Source organism: Formica exsecta, unplaced genomic scaffold (genome assembly GCF_003651465.1).
Source record: "Formica exsecta isolate Colony F162 unplaced genomic scaffold, ASM365146v1 scaffold120, whole genome shotgun sequence".
Taxonomy (NCBI): Eukaryota; Metazoa; Arthropoda; class Insecta; order Hymenoptera; family Formicidae; genus Formica; species Formica exsecta.
Window position 1 is genome coordinate 3,153,777 of NW_021848537.1, and position 22,418 is coordinate 3,176,194.

The 22,418-nt window shown below is 35.9% G+C and overlaps 1 protein-coding gene across 2 annotated transcripts in view; it reads left to right on the plus strand.

The window, feature by feature from the left end:
• Nucleotides 1–22,418, plus strand: part of LOC115243621 (beta-1-syntrophin) — a 242,315-nt gene that overhangs the window by 214,460 nt on the left and 5,437 nt on the right. For both annotated transcript variants that reach the window (XM_029820758.1, XM_029820765.1), the window contains exons 6-7: nt 3,225–3,448; nt 21,837–22,051. In XM_029820758.1, coding sequence (XP_029676618.1) covers nt 3,225–3,448; nt 21,837–22,051 — 439 coding nt within the window. The remainder of the gene's footprint in view (nt 1–3,224; nt 3,449–21,836; nt 22,052–22,418) is intronic.

Here is a 22,418-nt window from a genome sequence, read left to right on the forward strand (position 1 = left end):
CCGGCTAAAAGCGGGCACAAGGTTGATTAAGGTTTTCCCGTATTTCATTGTAATCTTAACCGAAACAAGAACTGTTTGCAGAGTATTTTCTACGCAGAGAGTGGGATATCCTCGCCACATCGCGGGATATACCTAGTTTCGTTATTAATTCGCCGCCCCTGCGCGCTTATACCGGGGGGGAATTATTATTTTATTGCCGGTATAAAGATTACGGGAAATTAGTTGAGATGATTTAGGACGCGATCGCGCGGGATCTCTTCCATCTCGCGCTGAGCTCTCTTATACAGCCCGCGAGCGGATAGAGATATTCTGCGTTTAATCTTGTTTTAATCCTTGGCTTCCCGATGAATGTACAGGTGGGATTAATGGATCGCGAAAATATCGCCGCGATTACACTTGTATTACGGTGGCTCGGGAGGATACGGCGTTCGATACCACCCCGGGTTCCGGAAACATCGAGGGCGAAAGGGGGGCGGAAATCACGTTGCAAAAAAGAAAAAGGAGACACAATATCCCGATAAACCGAGGGACAGTTATTCGACTGAGAGTATATATATTTAGATTAAAAAAAGAGAGTAATGAAACGGAATAAGAGGGAACGAACTTTGGAAGATCGGCACGTACGATAGAAGCTAGGATGCCATGCATCCATTTAGCTTCGCCGAAATGTGGAACGAAGAAACGCGGGAAGATACGGGAGCGGCGAACGAGATATCGCACGCGTGAAAAACGCGCGCGGGGGGAGGATGCAAAAACTCGTACATCACGGGTTATCGCTTGTTTTAGGACGCGAGCAACCAGACGCCAGATCAGAGCCGTTAGGTTCGATTCGTTATATTGTCCGGCTAGATGGTACGCATCCTGTTTAGCTACACTTTTTGCTTTCCCTTCCCTTTGTTGGCGACTGTAAAAATTTCATTGTACATTCGTTTCCCTCTACGCGCGTTCGAGGTTTTCGCTAAAAAGACACGAATACCGATATCCTCCTTTACACGCATAGATGTCTGAGTACGATAATCGGATTCGCGAATTCGAATATCGGAAGGTTGGAATATCCAAAGAGAGCCAAGAATATCTATACTTAATTCGATGTTCGTCTTTATTCCGGAACAAAAGGCTAGTCTGCTGGCCGATAATTTTGTCGCGGGCGTTTCTTTATTATCTATCCGACCCCGCGCGAAATCGTCGACGATGCGAAACCTCGTCGGGGTGCGCTCCCGTAGAATGAAAATGGACGAAGCGTCGCCCTTTTTACCCCTCCTTGATAACTCTCCTCCTTCTCTCGGAGACGACTCGTTGTTCGCGCCCTTCAAACTTTTCCGACCCCACAGAGGTCGATCGACCTTTCCCTTCTCCCGTTAGACATTCGCTCTCGTTTAATATTTCTCTTTTTTCGCCTCATTCCACATTGATACCCTTCCTCGTAGATTGCGCGACATCTCTCTCCCTTTCTCTCCTCTCTGCTTTTTTTCGCTCGATTTCACGGTTGCCGCGACACGGAAGAAAATCGGCGATAAGACGCCAACGGACGATTGTGATGTCTGCGAAGCACTGAAACGGATCGAAGGAAAAAGGAACAGGCGATGATTCTCTCCGATTCTGGCGCATTAAATGCTTTAACTTTGCCTCTTTTTTTTTTAATTATCGAGATATTGTCGATTTTCTTCGGATTTTATAATTCTCGTATCTCCGAGTCCCGAGAGCCCTCGATAGAATCTTCCCGAGGACTGCTTGCATCTTAGTTAAATGCTTGACACTTTTTTTTTGGTTCTAGTAGCTCGTATATTAAGATGCTGATTTGATAAAAACAACCGTGCGCTTGGCGAACGACATTTTCCTTTCCATATAAAATATACGTTGAACTAGCTCGACGGTCGCCCCGCATAGAGTTTTTTAATCTGCCGGATAAACTTTCCGATCTGATGTCGTTCGTCGGCTGAGAGCCGACTTCGTCAGAACTTCCGGTCTTTCCTTGTACACGGGATGTATCTCCTTACGCCGCTACTTACGCCAACTTTTCCGCGAAGCTTTAGGGAGGCCGAGGAGACGAAGTTTGATCCTTCTTTTGCCAAGAGAAAGGGGCAGGAAGTCGTTTAAGATTAATGTGTTCTTCTTACGTTGCTCCTCTGCGACTTGAACGGGATTGCGATCTTACTAACAAGGGAACAAACTGGGAAGTTTTGATTTCAATGAAACTTTTGGGAAATATGTAGAGTAGCTTGTTAGTAGATAAAAAAAAAAAAAAAAAAAAAAAAAAAAAATGTGCGGCCGCGTTATTATAAAATATTAAAAAATCTCGCCCCTTCTCCTTTTCTTCCCATATCTTATATTTTTTGCAACAATTTTTAATATAATTTACGTAAAACGACGCCCTTTCTCTTCACATATATATTATTCCCTTATTATTAGTACGACTTATGAACCTCAAAATTTCCCAAAGTGAAATCTTTTGTTAGTAGATAAAAAAAAAAAAAAAAAATAGTACAAAGATGTGCGCGCCGCGTTATTATAAAATATTAAAAAATCTCGCCCCTTCTCCTTTTCTTCCCATATCTTATATTTTTTGCAACAATTTTTAATATAATTTACGTAAAACGACGCCTTTTCTCTTCACATATATATTATTCCCTTATTATTAGTACGACTTATGAACCTCAAAATTTCCCAAAGTGAAATCTTTTCTTATTTTTAATTTACCAATGCCATTGTCTAAAATGGAAGAACATCCAATTTTGCTCATGTTGTCAAAACACAAACAAGGTAAATGTCAAGGCGTCGCACAATAACGTAATTATAACCGAGCGTCACGTTTCGCTTGACATCGTGCTGCTAAGATATAAAATGGAGAAATGATCGATCACGCGCGACTACTTACTCGACAATTTCTTGACTTTTTCAGTTCCTCCCTTTACTTTATTTCGATTTTTCGAAATTTTTTTTATACGAAAATTAATAATGTTTTAAATTTGGAAATGTGAGATGATTGATATACTATATATATTTTTGTTTCTATTTCTTTTTCTCTTTTGCAATCGCGCTCAATTTAAAATTTTTCAAATTCCAAGAAGACTTCGAAAAGATCAATTATTAAATGTTAAAGCTCTTGACTCTTTAAATATTTTCTTGAGGAGAGAAACTGCGGTGCATTTACGTCCTCAAGTTTTTCTTCCTTGACACAAAGATTGGAAATTGAATATTCATTATTGCCGTGTGTGTGCTTGCAGAATGGACGAGCCAGTAGCGAGAGCAGCGAGGACGGGGCCGGAAGTAGCGCGAGCACTTCGCGAGGAGCCGGAAGTGGATTCGGTCTCGCCGGCGGCTGCACCGGCGGGTGGCGCAGTGTCTTTGGCGCAGTTTCAGGCCGAGAACTCAGACTGTACGAATGCGCGCCTTGGAGTCCAGAAGCTTGGGCCTCGCCGAGCATTACCTGTCCCCTCATCGCGACACGGTAAGAGAGAAAAGAGAGAGAGAGAGAGAGAGAGAGAGAGAGAGCCCTTTACAATATTTACAATTTTGAACAAGAATATATGGTCGTCCTTCTCTCGTTCTTCAAATTCTTCTTTTATAACAGTCGCAGGAGACCAGCGCTACGCTTTCTCAGATATTATCTTCATACTTGAAACTTTTATACTCAAGATATGAAAAACTTGAAATAAAACTTTTTGATTGTATACGCATTATTTTGAAGAACAGCTCTCAACTTATTTTATATATTATCATTCACTTTTTAATGGCAGATTCTCTAGTTAATTTTTTTTAACGAAATTATCAAGGGAGGTTATTATTCTTCCAATTTTTCTATTTTTTTTTTTTTTTGTTAGGTAATTAAGTCTTTTAAATTAAAATTTTTCAAGTAAACTCATAAAGTTAACTGAAGAATATAATTATATTTAAATTCCATATATATAGCTTAATTTGCGAAAGGTTTTTTTTTTTATAGCTTGCAATTTGAAAATTATGAACGCCTTGACGTTTTCATTAAAAAAGGTCATCTTGAATTTAGACAGAATCTAGTATTAAAACAAAATGCTTCTGAAATACCCTACGCAATCTGAAAGACCTCGACATGTTACTTTGTTGTAACGTTTACCGTAATATTCACAATATCGGTTCTTTCCGAAATATCTTAACACATTTGTCTCTCAACGTTTCTTGCCACATTCGCCATGCAAACGTCGTTGTATCGAAACAGCCCCAATTCTCGTCGGTGCTCGTCCGCTTATGGACCAAAATGGCGTAACAATCCGCTATCGCGGTCATTAACGCGACGATTCACGTATCGTATCGACAATCCGACGTATCGACTACGATACGTGAGAGAGCGGAAACGTGCTTGCGAGCGAAACGGGCCACGTATCGCGCCGCCACCAACGAGCCCTACAACCGCGTCACATTGTAGCACGTACGTCTCGTCGATTTCACGCCGGTTGGTGTGAGACCGCCCTGTGTGTCGTACACACGGGGCTTGCACACGGGAAATTAAGCGTGAAAAATTCACCGATGTCGCGTGCGAGGAGAAGCGACGCCGCGTGACAAGCTACTCCCAATGAAGCGCGACTACGGGGGGTTTTACACAATATCTTCAGTAGCAGACACACACACACACACACACACACACACACACACACACACACACATGTAGACCCAAAAATTTATTCACGCGAAAAGGACACGCTTATACATAGCATAGGATGCGGTCTCTCCACTATACAAGATCGGAGGATTATCAATGAAGCACGTCGGATTACGGCGGTTAGTGATGTTCGTTAGACCGCTATTTTAATTAAGACTATTACACGTCCGGCCGCGTGATGTCATCATTGCGACGCTCGTTACGTGCATGGCTCGCGAAATCGTTTCATCCATCTGGCGATTCGTTTTGCAATCATCGCCGATGCAACGTCGACGCATCGATGCTAATCACGAACGCGTCGTTCAACCGTGGTACAGATGAGCGTAAATTTGAGCTTTCAACATCTAATTATTCGTCGCGCTGTTCCGGATTATTTCGTGTAATCCGTGGGTGTCATGACGAATCATGGAAACTCATTAGCCTTCATGACTCGAAATAGTATTCGAGGAAATGCGTACTATTTCTCAACGAGTCGTATCTTTTTCTCCGAAGTTGCATATAAAAACGGAATTTCATAGATAGCGATGCTAGGTGTATATTCTCTCTCTGTATTCAAAGTTAGGAGGATTCCTTTTTCGAATGACGATACCTCGGGCGATATTTCCGACCGAAGTATCTTTCTATATGTCATATTTTCGCGTGATGGAAAATGTTTCTCAACGTCAAATTCGTTGAAATGGATCGTGTCGGCGGAACGTCTACGTCAAATTTGTCGAGAGAAACAAAAAGAAGGAAAATACCAAACTCTTTTGTCAATTTTAATTTACAAAATAAACTTTTTATATTTTAGCAATTTATCTGTATTTTCACAAAACAAAAGAACAGTCCTTTTCAGGGTTTAGAAATATATCGTTCAAATCTAGTGGACGAAAACTATTTCGGAGAATATCTGTAAACAATCATAAAGTCTATTTTCGAAAGTTATACATTGACATCCGGAAATGTTAATATATAATATGAGCAAGAATTTCATCGGGATGTAGATAACGAGATTTTACACGAATGAGTAAGCCGATGTTTAAACAAATGCATCGATCGAACGTTTATTAATTCCACGTAACGTCCTTTCGCAATCATTGCGGCCATGCTGCACGCACTAATCACGATTGGTTTCGGTTTTCATGGCGGATTGCTGGCTTGGTAAATAACCGAGTGAACAAATATCTCGACAGAGCATTTGTCAATAACAGGCTGAAATTAATAGGACGGTAATACAGATTAGATTGTGTTAGAGAGATATTAATATAATATAATATTAATTTGTATCATCAAAAATATGTGTTCACTTTTCACGGGACAAGTAATTTTGGATTTTTTGGAAAAACGGTATTGCCTCTAACAATAAAAGATTTACAATTCAAAGAATTTTATACAAAAATTTATACAAAATATTTTTTTCAAAAATTTTGCATGGTGAAAGGGAAAATTTCGAAAAATGTAATATTTTCTCTATAAACTGATAGGACACACGTGCACGCACAATCTGAATCGTGAAATGTAATTAAGCTGTATGAAATAAGAACGCTTCTTTCTCTTTTGCGCTTTTACAATATTAAATTACAGTAACCGGAATGTTGTGTCTCTGAAAAGCGATACATATGAATTTAATTAAACGTTTGTTTATTTATCTAAACAAATGATTCTTTCTATCTCTTTCGCGTCTATCAGTAATGCTGCTTCGGTGACATAATATCACGTTACCTTTATAGAATGGCGTCGTTTCCGCTGCATTTTTGTTCATATTTATGACGACGTCTCGCGACCCATTTCCGTTCATCTCCCCATCTCGATATCAACGTACAATCGATTTCAACGTCTCGTTCCCTCTGAACGTTTACGTATCTACCTGTCCGCTTTATTTATTTATTTATTTGCTCACTCGAATGAGAAGGGATTGCGATCGCTGCAACATCGTCGTATTAATATACGTTTGAGTGCGATCGATTTATTTAAACGTGGTTTATTTATTCGCATGCGGATGTTTATTCAGCTTCAACTTCGCATTGCGATGAACGCGAGTTGGTCGAGAGATCGCGTGTGTTGTTGTATCAAGATTGATTCTAGTTGCAATCGAGACGTTTTGTTCTGAGATATTATTGACGGATCCATCCGGCTATTGCAATACACGAAAAATTGATATATTCGATTGTCGAATCTTTAAAAAAACTCATATATCTCCTGGGAAATATTAAAAATTAATAGTTCGGTCAGTACGTATTTTTGCGTCATTATTCTGGTAATCTGAAATAATCATTATACGTGTGTGACGTGCAAGCAGCGCAAGAAAAAATTTATTTCTCCAAGACAGTGTCAAGTATTTGTCGCTCCTCTCGAAATGTTTCGCGAATCGGATATTTCTCTGAAAATGTTACTGCTTTTCTGCAGAAACGCCGCTTCAATTTACTGCTCCAATCGTGAATCTCATTTACGGGACTCAGCATCGCGGAAAGCGGCTTACAAAAAATTTAAAGGAGCTTTAGTTTTAAAGCTGACTTCGAGATAATTTGTGTCGCGAACTACACGTTAAAGTCCACTTTAAATCTCGACTAACTTGAAATTCCTCGAGCAAAACCGTTTTCGCGTCGCCGTCGTCCAGGAATTATCTCTTGCTTCTTTAAACCGTCGCCGTGTTGCGATAGAATAATTAATCGTATGGAATAATTAATGGATCGGCTAATGGCTTTCCATTCCATAGAATTTATATGCTCCAAAATAATGCTTGAAAATAATAATTAATTTTGGTAAACAACCCTTATAATGTTGCTAGATATTACATTTTACTTTATGATTTAGAAACTAACATATGGAGAAAGTATAAAAAATGATAAAATAGAAAAATATTATTATGGATAATTAGCAATGTTAATATTAATTATAGAAATTTAACTTAAAAAATTGAAATATATTTAGAGGGAAATATTGTGTTCGCTGAAAATAAATCATCGATAATACCATTTACCGCTTCTAATCCTCAAATCGCTACGCGATTGACGTTGTTGGAAATATTGATTAAACTTTGTCTTTTAGAAAACATTAATAAACTGTTTAAATCACCGGAAAGCGTTAGAGAGAGAATAGGCGGCGTCACGCGAATAATGGCGAGACAACGTGAAGATTTTCATAGCGACATTTTCTCAAGGACTGGCTGCTCAAAAGCAACGTTCATTAATCCGCGAGAAAACGTGGCGCTTCATTATTTACATCCGCAGAACTTCGCTTCGCGGTCTTGCTTACACGGCGCGCGCCGTCGCCCGCCATTTAAACTGTCGCCGCGTCCGACGCGGTGATTAACCGAGCGGGTGATCGTAATTAACGGCCCGGCACGACGCCTACGAAACTTAAGGACCGTGACCGTGCAATCTTCTCGGATCACGAAGCACACCGCAAGCCGCCGCCGGGGCTTATTTCGAGACCTTATTCACGTTTCGGAACATTTCAGTCTTCCATTAGGTTGATTGATCTGTTCTTTTTTTTTTTTTTGCAGCGTGTCGCATGTGCGATATTTCAATTAAAGAATACTTTATATACTCTAGAAGACTTTAAATTCTTAATTTAATTGGATTTTATGGGTAATAAGCTGAGATGCTTTAAGGTTTTATTTGAAAAATAATGGCTTTCATCTCATAGTTGTTTAATGATGGAAAGACAAGGGAAATGAAGAAGTATGTAATCTTATATTATATTTTCCTTGCGTCTTTTGTCCTAGCTAAAGAAGATAATAAAGCTATACAAAGCTCTTAGGATACGTCTCGTCTGTCTCTTGACGTGTATGTCATTCCCTACGATCACCCTTTTCATCTCTGCGCATTCTATATCTTTCTCTGCATTCGTATTCGCGGATCACACGCGTATCGTGTTCCGCTCGACGGTTTCTTTGACAAGGGTTATCAGACTCCGATAATTAATCACTTGATATTAATTAACCGGGAATCAGGTCGTTCTTCCTTCCGCTGTCGCCTCCTTTCAACTATACTAACTATCGCGTACTTACTGGTATTCCCTTTACGATTAGCGAATACTTAAGATAATCATGCTGTAGGCTTTAAAATTGATTAAATAAAAATTAATTATTTTTAAATATATATACGGCGTAATAAAATATAGCACAAGTATATATATATTTTTTTCTATGGCATTCTAATTAGTTGGAAATATTATATAAAATTAGAATTCCGGATCTTTTTTTTTTTTCTCTTTCTATCGAATCGTGTTTTATTAAATTCTTACGGGAAAATATGATATCTCTACATTAATTATCCAGTTGTATGTAATTAATATATTGTCTATTAAAATCTGTCTATTAAGATCTGTCTATTTCCATTTATTTCCTGTTCTATTCTCCTATGGACTTTCTTTATAAACTTGTTTTAATATATTATTGATAAGTTATAAGCGATAAAAATAAGTCGCGTTTAGGACTTGCTGAGGGTGCTTTTCCGCGATATTCTTATCCGCACTGCTCGTCCTGGAAGAAGTGCGTTAAGCCAGTGTTAGTTCAGTGTAAAAGAAACTTTATCGTGCCTGTCAGCCGCGAGGTAGACGAATGGCGCCCTTAGCACCCTTATCTATCTGCAATTTTTACGCTTAGCCCCTTCCTCCCTTCCCTTCATCTCATCTTTGCTCCTTTTTTTTTCTTTCTTGGCCTTTCCTCTTTGGACCTGCATTAATATCTTCTAGAAGAAGCTCAACTCTAATCCGTCAAATCCGAAAAGCCTCACGAAATAAATGTCTACAGGGTAATACATGTGAGCGATCGATATGGAACAGCAAGATTCGATTCGAAATTTTTATCGAGAAATGATCCTATAATCGATGTATCATATAAAGAACGATGAGCGGCTTCGTCTAATCTCTTTCGTTCGGCATTTTGGATGGGAATTTTCGACACCGTCTTTTTATCGACAAGTTTCTTCAGTGCAATTGTGTTTTAATTATCCACTATTCATGTGTTGTATATGCAACTTTTAATTATTTAAGAAAAAAACCCAAGATTTGATTAATAAAAAAAATTTAAACAATTTTTCTAATTTAAAACTTATAAATTTATGAGGTTTACATTTATTTGAATGCAGTTCTCAATATTTCTAGATGGATTTCATGTCACTGGAAAGTAATATATATATTCCCTAACATAGAGAGGCGTCCAATACGCTCGTAGTATTCGTAAACATCCACAGATTGGTCGTTCCAATATTCGATGTGCAGATTAGGTGCACACATATAATGGAAAGACTTTTTTTCTTCTCACGCGCTTATTTATTATCGGCGACGGTTCGCTTCGTGACCATCAATTCAGATTAGAGCTCGCAGCTCAACAGGAATTTTCAAACCACTGTCATTTTTTTTTCTGCACGCCGTTGTAGATTTATGATATTTATGGTGCTCATATGCATGGTGCATCGGAACTGAATATCACATATTACGACGCGAGAAAAGCGGACAACACGACCATCTTTAAATTAGACATTAAATATCATCTAGATAATTTATATAAAAGAAATGCACAGCATTTCTTGCATCGTCAGATATTTCTGGCGCGTCAATTTTAAACTTTACGACAAGAATACATACAAGAAATCTAATTTTTATGGTTCTATAAAGTAAACAATTTCTTATCGCGAATATAATATCGGCTAAAGAGACCTTGCGAGGCGGCACCATTTGCCGCTAAGTGCCCGATTGTTACGAGGTGATTCAACATGCAAGCCGGGACTTTGGCGGGAAATCAATTAGCTCTAAAAGTTTCCCGTCGTCGGCGAGCCTGATGAGCAACGACTAAAGGAATACCTGACGATGCAAGGAGTGCTGCGCATTCATCTCTTAAACTACCTAGATAATTTTTAATTTCCTTCCGCCCGCGTCCGCCCTCCCCTCTCCCTTCCATCACTGAGTAATTCAGATCTAATTAGCTGCTACAAAGAATGACACCCATTCTCATTTTTAATTCCTCAATTAGCTGCCGCAGAACGGACGTCGGCGCTATGTTTTTCGTCCCGGCCTGGCGCAATTATGCAGATTGCAAGTAAACAGAATTCCTGATCGAGACCGGAAATGGGGGTGTTGTATTGCTTATTAAATCGCGGACACGTATTTATCCAGGAATTTAATAATCATTGTTGAACCTTTTCAGGAAATTGAAAATAATGTCGATGATGTCGTAAATATTATACATATATTGAAGAATTAAAATTGAGTTTTAGAATGATATTTTACAATGGAAATAATGATGCAAAGTAAAATTAAAGTTATTAAAGCGAAAAGAGGAAGAATAAGTAGAGCATTTAACATATGTATGTATAAAATATATATATGTACGTCCACTCTTAAAAAAGGCATGTTAAATCAATACTCGCAAGTATTGTTGCTTCTTTTCCGTGATGCTTAGTTATCTCGACACTGTGTATTATTTCATATCAATAAAAGGCTGTCATGGTTGAGTTGGGCATTCGATAGTTCAAATATTAAGTATGTGTTTATAATTTTAATTTATTTGATTTTGACAAAACGGGTAACTAGAGTTAATATCTAAATAATTTTATAAATACGTGTGTGTATGTGAAAAAATTAATTAACGCTGTTACCATCGCGTTTCGGAAATCACAAATTTTCGTATATTGTATAAAGATATATTCTAGTATTGGAAAGAATAGATTTTTTGGGTAGCATCCCCACAAGATATAAAAGAAACTTTTAACTTTGTTTAATCAATATTACAAGAGATATCTCGATCTATACGATTTTTCGTATGACATTTTGTGAAAACCTGACAGTATACCTATTACCGGGCAATCATATGAACGAGAAAGAATTAATTAATGTTGCTAATGATTAAAGCTCTTTAAAAAATAAAAGATTACGGACAAAACTAAAGGGAAAATTATAGTAGGATAGATTTCTTGAATATATGTTTAATCGAAAATAGGTTTTAGGAGAATTTGATTAATAAGTGCATCTCCCGTTTTTGTTGCTATTTTGGTTTTAAAGCACAAGATTCTTTGCCCTGATTAATTAATCGAACGTTTATTCGAATTTCATCTAATAATTCAGGTACCTCTAATAACCAAGATGGAGTATATGACGTCATTAATCGGTCTCATTGTCAGGACGATCAAAATTGTTTCACTCGAAAACGTTATATGTTACCGCCGGCATAGCTCTTAGGTTCATTAGAGTACTCAAACCTCCTCACCCGGCAAATGCCTTCGTTAGTGAAGATACCATCGAGGAGGAAAAATTTTTATTTTCATTTTCTTTTAATATATAAGTTTCTTTTAACAAATAGGTTTTACAAATTTGTTAAATAAAAAATATAATATACAAAGAGTTATATAAGATGTATATAATATATAATAACAAAATATATACTGTATGATTATACAACATATTACAAAAAATTTTAAAACAAGAATTAATTATATTACAAATATATATTACAAAATATAATATAAAGTTTAATATAACATATAATTTAAAATGTAATACAAAATAATTTATTACACGAAAATATCCGAAATATTCATATAATGCAGAATTTATTAGATCAGATATAACTGATAAACGATTAATGCGATATTTATGATTAATGATCAACATGCAATTACAAAGCTTATTAAGTTTTACGTAATGCAAACAATTATGATTAAAAGAATTGTTAATAAAGTTATTGATCGTTTTTCAATTGTAGAAAAAAGTATTTAGACTATTGGCGCATTTTGCATAGATTTTTAAAGAAAATATCCGAAAAAATATAGATGAAGCTTCGATGTAAATCAACGATTAAATCACAAGACAAACCGCGATTTAAAATTTACGAAAAAAACGCGACGAATAAATAAATCGACGATAACCGTAATACTCGATTCCAATGTACGTACATGTAATTTCTGGAATAATCGGAGGAACGATATAATTACTATATACTTAAACGAAAATATTTCGACGGACATTTGGAACGGTTTTTATAATCGCGTCTGTAATATAGGATATTTGTGAATATAAAATGCTCGATTAATTTCCAAATGCGTGATTTTATGCAAATTTCGCGATTGAGAATAATATATACCGTTTCGCGGAAACGCGGATTAGCTAAACAGGATAAAATTTTATAAGTCTTAAGATACCGTTAAAAAAAAGATCGCGTTGTTGCCGCGTTCAATGGAGGATAACTGACCCAACGATTTGACCAGATCAAAATCCCTCCGCCAGATAATACGTCGGTTAATATCCGACAAAGACAAGAACAATCCTATAATAAAGAGGAAGAAATATATCTTTCTTTCAAATATATTATTTAAATTAATTCTCTGATTCGTTTTCGAAAAAGCGCGTGGCAGTCATCGTTGAGTTATTACCGAAACCATTGCTTTCAGAAATCGCCAGGAAAACCTGGGTTTAATTCCAATCCTGCAACAAACGTCCCCAATTTTCAACAGAACATCGAACTAGACGTCGCGGATAGATCTTGCAAGAACCGACAAGAAATAATTCTCCATGTTGAAGATTGTTTCGACTCCTCGCCGGTACGAACCACGCAACATTACTAACGTTTATCTGACGAGAGAGACAGCGATAAGGCCCCTTAGCTAAGACAGCGATCGCGTCCAAGAACGTGAAAAGAACGCAATGTTTTCGTAATGTAGCTAATTAATTAATTTAACGAATATTTAATCTCGACATGAAATTCATAAATATCAATGAAATCAAAATCATATCATGAAATTCAGAATGATTTACTCGCGATTCTGCAATGTCGAAGGCAGTCGTCAAATTTCGTGAACGAAAAGCTAATATTTAAACGTTAGCTTAACATCGAATCTTCACACTTATTCAATAATTTTTCTATTAAATATTAAAAAAATTAGCGATATTTGTGATATTTATAAAGTTTGAAATATAGTTTCACGAATTTATCAATGATTCTTTGATATAAAAACAAGCTCTTAAGTTTATGAATATTTTAAAAATAAAGAATATAGAAACTAATATTTTTAATTTATGTGTCTTATATATTATTTTAATAAATCGATAATTTGGCTTTACATAAATTAAAGCAAGCTTTCATTAATATAATAATATAGATGGATGGGCTATGAAAAATTAGAATAAAATCAGCGCAACATAAAAATAAGTTATTACTTTTTCATATAATTAATAAAATTATTAGCGCCTTCTTCATTATAAATAAATTCAAATCAATTGAAAAAAATATCTTATATTCTTTTTGTTTTAATTTATACTTTAAATTAGATCTGTAATATGTTTTAATGTATATTAAAAAGATCTATTGAAAGTTATTGGATTTAATCTATTCTAGCCCATCCATTTTGAGGCAACGGATCTATTTACAATCTATAATCTACAATCTACAGTTGCATCTATAATATCTACAGATCCGTTAACTCGAAATAAAATAAAATTCGTTACTCACCGGCACTGATGCGCAACAGCGGAGTTGTTGGTCTTGAGGCTACGTTGTCTGTAACATACAAATATAAAGTCCAAATTATAGCAGCGTTTAAAATATAATTATTATTTTGTGCGGAATATTTTATATCTGATACGTACGATAGTAAGCGATATATAAATATGAAACTTTTATAAAGAATTATGAAAGTTTTATGAAATAGTATGTTAATTTGCGCATGTATTTTATTATATATATATAGAATAGTCTATCTCTAAAAACTATCCAGGACGCACCTAGAATGGCGGGATGTCCAATACCTGCAAATGATTTCTTAAAAGAAACCACAAAAACTAATGTTAATATCCTCAGTGCCTTTTTCAAAAAAGAACAAAAATTATATTAATTAAAAATTAATAAATAAAATATATTCATTCGTAACCATAATGTTTGTATCGAAAAAATTAACAGAAACGGGCAAACTGATTACAATTTGAAATGACTTGAAAAATAGAAATTTATACACAATAGCTATATCCATGTTCAATCTACTATTAAGTCTTTTGTGTTTCGCATTGCTATTTTATTGCTCGAGTGTCGTCGTGCGAATGATAACAGAATCGAAGGATGTAAATAATAACGCGCCGCCAAGGCGAATACCATATTATTGATAATTCGCTGCCGAAATATTTCATGTATTACGACATATATATATACACAAAATATTAAAAATTTTATATATAAGTATATATTTTAAATTAATTCTAAATATTTCAAAAGTAAATTTTTTCGCAATTCCGGTTTTTTATTTAAAGTTAGTAGCATTCCACGAGATATAAAAGAAACTCTTAACATTCTTACACTCCAACCAATATTGCAAGAGATATCGCGACGCTACTACTCACGCTTATAGTGTTCTAGTATATATAAAAATGACAATTGCTGCAAAAGGAGAACAAAAATAGCTTTGTTCCACTTACAGATTTACGTTGCGTATTCATTCGCTTTTTATTTTACTACTTTACTGCTCGAGTATCGCCGCGCGAATGATAACATGTAAGAAAGGAATTTGAGCGTCTCGCCCCACTATAGTTCTATTCAAGTGCCTTTGTATAAATGATAACAAGGCCGTGATACATAAACAATGTTTACGCGCGCCAATGTTTACGCCGCCAAAGCCAAATACTATGTTAGGTATTGTCTTAATTCGCTACCGAAATATTTTTTGTATTATGACGTATGTACAAGCGGAATATTAAATTATATAAGTATTTTAAATTATTTATTTAATAAACGATTGATAATATTTCGGAGTTTATATCATTAATTACTCGGACATGTGATTCGATTATTTCATTGCGCGTTCTCAATCCGAATCATATTTAAATCGTCGAAAAGTCGAACGATAAAACATCGGACGAAATATAATTGAACTTTAAGTATTTTTAAAGAAATAATTATTGCTTATAAAAGGAGAGAAAGATCGCGACAAAACAATAATTTACAATTTTGATCCTTGTCACTTTGATTCTTGATTATATGTGTATACATCACGCGAACTACGCTCCTCGAGATTTATTGTTGCAATATAATTACGTATTATTTAAAATATGTAAAAGATAATTAATTATTAATCTTATCAAATTATTTCCTGTTACTTGTCGCGATCGCGTTTAAGAAAGGAATTTTACGGAGTGTTTCGCATTGCTATTTTATTGCTCGAGTGTCGTCGTGCGAATGATAACAGAATCGAAGGATGTAAATAATAACGCGCCGCCAAGGCGAATACCATATTATTGATAATTCGCTGCCGAAATATTTCATGTATTACGACATATATATATACACAAAATATTAAAAATTTTATATATAAGTATATATTTTAAATTAATTCTAAATTATAATTAAATATATATATATATTTTTCATTATTTTGAAAATTTTCATCTCTGAAAGATGAAATAAATCTGCTCTAATATAATTTAACCTAATTTCACTGTCTACTTTTCTTCTCAATTTCCATTCTCTGTCTTTCTTTCTGTTTCCCTCTTTCAACTCTCGGTGGCACACAAATTCTGTTTTTCTCCAACGTTCTCCCCTCAGTCTCTTCTCTTCACGATGTCCGGTGACAAACGGTCGCCTTTCCGCGGCAGCCGGAAGAAAAGCCAGTTCAAAGAGCAGGGAAAACGAACGTTGGAAAAAAAGCGGCAGACATTCCGCAGAGAGAAATATTTTCTAGCGTTCGTAACTCATCGAATCTTCCGCGTCACAGAACTCTCACTGCAAGAAAAATTCACTAGCGGCGAATTGACTTTTAATTTATTTAAGTATTTATTTATCGCTGAAACATTTTATCTCGTTTTGTTTTCATTTATCTTCCCAACTTCGCTAAGGGATTTGAGTAATTTTGAGAGCATATTATTTAAATAAAATATAAAGAGACTATTGAAATATTTTATAAGAATTTTCTAAATATTTTGGATATTGTTTTATTTTGACAACTTTTCAATTTTATTTTTGGGTTAAAAAATTAATATTAATCAATATTAATAATTTATTTATATATTTCGACAATAATTAAATCCATTTTTCATATAATTTTTTTCATAAAATTTTGCTTTTAAAATTATATTTTGTTTGTTAAATATCGTTATGTGCATCTAGAATCCTTCTTATCTTATATATCCTTTAAATTTTCCTTTATGTCCTTAAACGTAACACGTCTTCGTCGTTTTCGCGTTAGCTTAATAAGATTCATAATTGTCCGCCATAGTAAATTAAAGATCATAGAGATAAAGTTAAACTAAGTGGATAAGGGCTAGATAAGAGCGACTGAAAAAGGGGATAGGCGGAAACGGTGGAAGAAGAAGAGGAATGGGATATGAAAGATGAGATCTCGATAATCGAACGGCGAACTGGATCAATTAAATCCTCCGGGGTAGACATTAATTATCGAAGGTGTCGTCGACAGTTTCCGATCGCACGTGCAATCGAAGTACGATATTCGGGACGAGTTCAGGATTTTGCCCGTGGCGCATCCTCTCCTAACGTCTTTCCCTTCACCTCTTCTCATTCCTTCTTATTCCCCGATTGGTCTCGTTCGAGTCATGTAAGACTGCTTCTTATATCGATTTCTATTTCCATCGCGAATAAATTGTCAGCGTAAATCATTTCATACAAATGCGAGATGCCAGCAAAGAAATGTCGACGAGAATTGGCTTTTCGGTCGTTTACATGTGTTTTGTGCGAGAATAATATTAATTAATCAATAAAAACAAATTTTCTCTAAGATAAACCGCCTTTTAAAGTACACAAAAAAGCATTTAAACTTGTATGTAACAAATAAAAGTTTAAAAGAACATAAAATTGACACATTTTATTAATTTTATTAGATCTATTGATAAATAAAATTAAGATTTTAAGATTTTTACATGTACATATATGTTCCCATTTTGACTATATCAATCTCGACTTAATTTTTAAGAAAAAAGTCCGCTCGCGATATGTTTCTTTTACCAACGAGCGCGCCACGACCGAGTCCGCTCGCGGCGACAAGTCACGCGATCCATGTGACTGAGCTTGTCAACTGCACTTGCGTTACCTCGCGCGACTCGCGTGACTCGCGCACCAGTAGATTCACTTGAATGAATCAGCTGTGCGTACGCGCGCTGTCACGCGTGTAGTAGAGTAGCGCGCGCGCGATCTATTTCTTTTCCTCAATTCATGCGCACTCGATTTTATGGACGGCGATAACTCTGTGAAAAATCGACATTGTTCAAATAATGTTAATAGTACGTAAATAATTTTATTTGTTAAACTCAGGGTTAATATTATTATTTTTGAAAAATGAAGAAAACTGCATACATTTCTCTCGAGTTTGTATCAATATGTTGAATGGCTGTCATTGCAGGGATTGCTAACAGTAAATTTCTCGATGACGGTAATCGACAAATATAGTTGTTGCGACTGAGTGCGAGTGTCAACAGAATCGTGCCAAAAGTCGAAACTCGTTATGACGAGATCTCGGATTTTAATCGGATTCTCCGTGATTTAATATCCTATGCTATTTCTGTCGCCGATCGTTATTATTTTCGAGAATGATATTTGAATGACATTTTGATTGCACGCTTTTACATGTATTACATTGCGAAAATACATTCTTTAGGATGTAGTGAGTTAATTTTGATTAGAATAATAAATATTAAAGTATATGTGTGTGTCTATGTTTGCGCATATGTGTATAATAAATTCAACAATTTGCAAATATTATATAGTTCGGTTTCACGATTTAAAATTTATAAATTAATATTAGAATTAATAAACAAATTGAATAATGCGTAAATACAATCGAAATTATTGATTTAGAAAATTAATTAATATATGAATATAAAAACATAATTTAAAAAATAAAAGAAGATTCTTAAAAAAAAGCAACATCATGCATAAAATACTATATTTAAACTTTAACTTTTGCGAATGAGAGAAGAGCCGAGGTTTTAAATTCTAACATTTACTTTCTGTTTCCAATATTTTTCTCCTACTTTTTCAGATCTTTTCTTTTAAATATTTCTTTTTCTATCCCTCTTTGATTATATCCTTTATATGTGTATAGTGTTTCATAAAGATTGTATCAAAGCCTAGGTATATATTCTTTTTGGTAAGACCTGATTTGATTTTTTGCACAAGTTTTAACTGACATAATTCTAACATAATTAAACTGGGATAAAGATAAAAAGATCTCATTTTTCAATTGCCTTCGAACGGAGTACAAGTCATTCAAAATTTTAATCCATAGTTATCGAAACAATATTGAAAATTTTGAAATTGCAGAAAACAGGGCGAAAAAAAATTATCTTTGAATTCAAACAATATGCAAAATATTCATTTTTTATTGTATGTTTAGAATTGTAATAAATGTAAAATTTATATCGTAACGTTACGCGTATATGTAAAAATTATTACCGTTTAATGTATGATGCAAAAGTTCTCTTTGTAAATATGTTGAAAAATAAAATGCAAATATTATGAAGAGCAAATATTATGTGTATTGAGCATGCCGGAAAGGTCCCGTAGCATTATTTTATATCCCGTTAAACTTTTCCCCACGCGTCATTGTTGCGAATTAATGTCAGGTTCATTTTTTTTAACTACGAGTGCCTGGCGTTTTCGAGCGGCTTAAATGCGGTGTCAGGCAGTCACGCTGTTTGAATGATCGGTGATCCAGCTAAGCTTCGTTTAAATTTTAAGTGAAAAAGGCCCGAAAGCCCGGGACACAGGCATCGATCGTTCGTTCCGTGGCAGCTTACGAGCCCGCGTCTCTGTTTCTCTATCGTGTCCGTTATATACAGGATGTATATAGGACATTCCGAGTATCATTTTCTCGTAAACAAAAATCCCAGAAAAGAGAACAAAAATACTGTTTATTTCATTGTTGAGGAATCGATATTCTTTGTGTGTGTATATATTTTAAAATATATTTTTATATCTTTTCTTTTTTCTAAACAAACTTGCTAACTCTTTAAAAAAGCCACTTTAAAAATTCTTTAAAGTGGCTAATTTTTATGTAATAAAACATTGGAAGAATATATGGAAGAATTAAAAATGTTTTTTTAAAATCTTGTATCATATTATTGTTTATTTATTCGATTTAAGACATATTTATTTGTTATTCTTGTACATTTAGCCAATAGTATGAAACAATGCAACTCAAGTTAGTAATTAAATTTGATTAGTACGTTTGTGCAGTCGATACAGATAGTACTAAGTTAATCACAATAGAAACAAATTTGCTGGTATTATCATATAGGTCAATATGATATAATTCACATTAGTAGATATTTTCATTGCTTGGCAAACTTGATTTTGATACGATGTCTAGCTATTTACTTTCTTGTACTCTTATTTTACAACTTTTATTTAATCTGGTCGCAAAATTTCTTACAGGAAGTTTAATTATGTAACTTTACACATATTTTAGGTCTTACAATTCATAAAATTTTTTAATATCCAAAGATTATTAAGATACTTTTATAAACGGAGAGATTTACCAATATTTCATCGAAAGGAAATTTTCCTCGAATTTTATATTGTCGCTATTAATCATTTTTTTTTTCGCCAAACATTCAGACATTGTTTCCTCAAAGTTTTTCCTCAAACGGCATAAGACGAAGAAGCTGAAGGACGTGTAAAAGAAGCGAAACAGGAACGTCAGAAGGCTCTACTTCCGGTCGAAAGGGCCCGTATCAGGCCCGACGCGAGAGCGCGAAATGGCCGACTTAAAGAAGTTTTACTGCGAGACAAACCGGAAGTGATTCGGCTATCCCGAGGGAAACTTTCTTTCCTTCCTGCGGGCTTTTTCGTCGGATTACGGCCGCCGACGAGCATCCATTCTCGTTTAACGCTTTTATTTACCGTTTGCGGCTGTCTCGCCAGCTTCCTCCCGCTTATCGGAATTTTCTTTCGTCGCGCTTCCACTGCTTTATTTTTTTCTTCACCGTCTTCGTGATACGCGTTAGCGATAATGATCAATGAATATCCATTATGTCGAGTGAAATCGAATTATTTCGAACATTAACGATGTAACGATCAGAATTTTTTTCACAATCTTAAGATCTATTTTGATCGAATAATATGTAAGGACGAATTATTTTCTATAAATATAAAAAGAATGAAAGAACCGCAAAATCTAAGGACGAAAAGTAGATGTATATATGTTTTTACAATTAAATATTTCGAATATCACATTTGTCCATTCTTCAAATAGATATCTTTGACAGATTTACATTTCTTCCAACTCCTTCAATTGCTTTAAGTAACGTAGTTTTAAGAATGTGTAGAGATAAAAACTTTTACAATTATTAATACATGTGATACATGATACAAAAGTGATCATTCGTAAATACGTTGAAAATGCTCTGTCTTGTTCATTGCATCTCCATACGATGGGCAACTATTAACATCGACGCGAGACAAGTTTCAGGAAAGGGGAGGAAGGGACAAAGGGTGACTATTAGGCACGTCGAATGATGCCGGGAGTATGCATTTTTTCCAGTCCAAGTGTGCCATTTTTTCCATCCTCTTTGTGTCCTCCATTGCACGGGGAATGTTCTTTCTATCGCTCTTTGTTCCTCTTTTTTTTCGGCGAGAAAAAGAGGAGGGGAAGAGAGGAGAAAGAGAGACAGAGAGAGAGAGAGAGAGAGAGAGGAGGGGTTGGAGGGCTCGCCAGTGTCCCTCGGAAAAATCTATAAATCTAACGCGCGGGCTCGCGAACGTCAGGACCATTCGTCAGCGGGCAGATTGGGGTGGGAGAGGGGAATGGGATTCGTGGAGATCGAGGGGGGCGAAAGAGGGGGTTGGGGAGATACGCGTTCCGAACCCGTGTCAGGTGAACGCTGCAGCTTCGTCCCACATGCAATAAAGCCGCGACGATTTTACGAGCGGGGCGAGCCGGATGACGAGGTAATTTACCTACCTACCCGCCGGGAGAGAGGGATGAAGAGACGACGGGAATGAATCCATACCGTGACTCGCTACAAGGCGGTTCGATCGTTTCGATAAAAGTCGCCGCTTTTTACCCAGGCACGAAACTCCAGAAGAGCCGCGCGTTGCGATTTTCGCGATAGAATCTCTCTCTCTCCCTTCGTGGAATTTTCAATTTTCCTTCGGAAAACTATCGATTTAATGCGCGGGAGGAGCGAGAACCGTCGCGTTCGATTTGAAATGACGATAATGCGAATTGTGTAACCGATAGAGATCAATAATGTACGTCTTCAAGAACGAACTCGAATTGAATGGTTTCAGACTGGTTTCCTCCCCGACGCGACAGAACGAAGCGGCGAGCAGCAGTAGCGGTTCGATTCAACACGGGGCGACGTTCGCGGTTCGGGTTGGCACGATCGACGGGGTGATCACGCATCATTTACGAGCTGAAACACGAAGAGATCTGGCGGCCTGGGCCCGAGCGATCGTTCAGGGTTGTCACGCGGCCGCTCACTCCTTGCGGGAGTACACCGTTCGTAAGTAATCTCGCATGTCACCTATATTATATTTATGTAGATATATATATATTCACTCTGTAAATATTCTATAAAAAGGACTGGGCTTTTTAACCAGCAAGAATCTCTGGGCTTCTCGAAATTCGCGTGTTCGAAATAATGGATGTGAAATCAATAACGCGACAATCTCGAAAAATTGGAAGAGTAGAATTGGTAAATGGAGATTTGAAATTGTGCATCTGAGGGGGAGAAATGCCTAGAATGAGAAATACTTCAAGAAATGGCGAGGCCGAGTTTTTTTCTTTTTTCTTTTTCTTTTACCAAAGCAGCGCGTACAACGGCGGATGATATCTATACTCGACATCTATACTCTCGTCGTTCTCTGCGC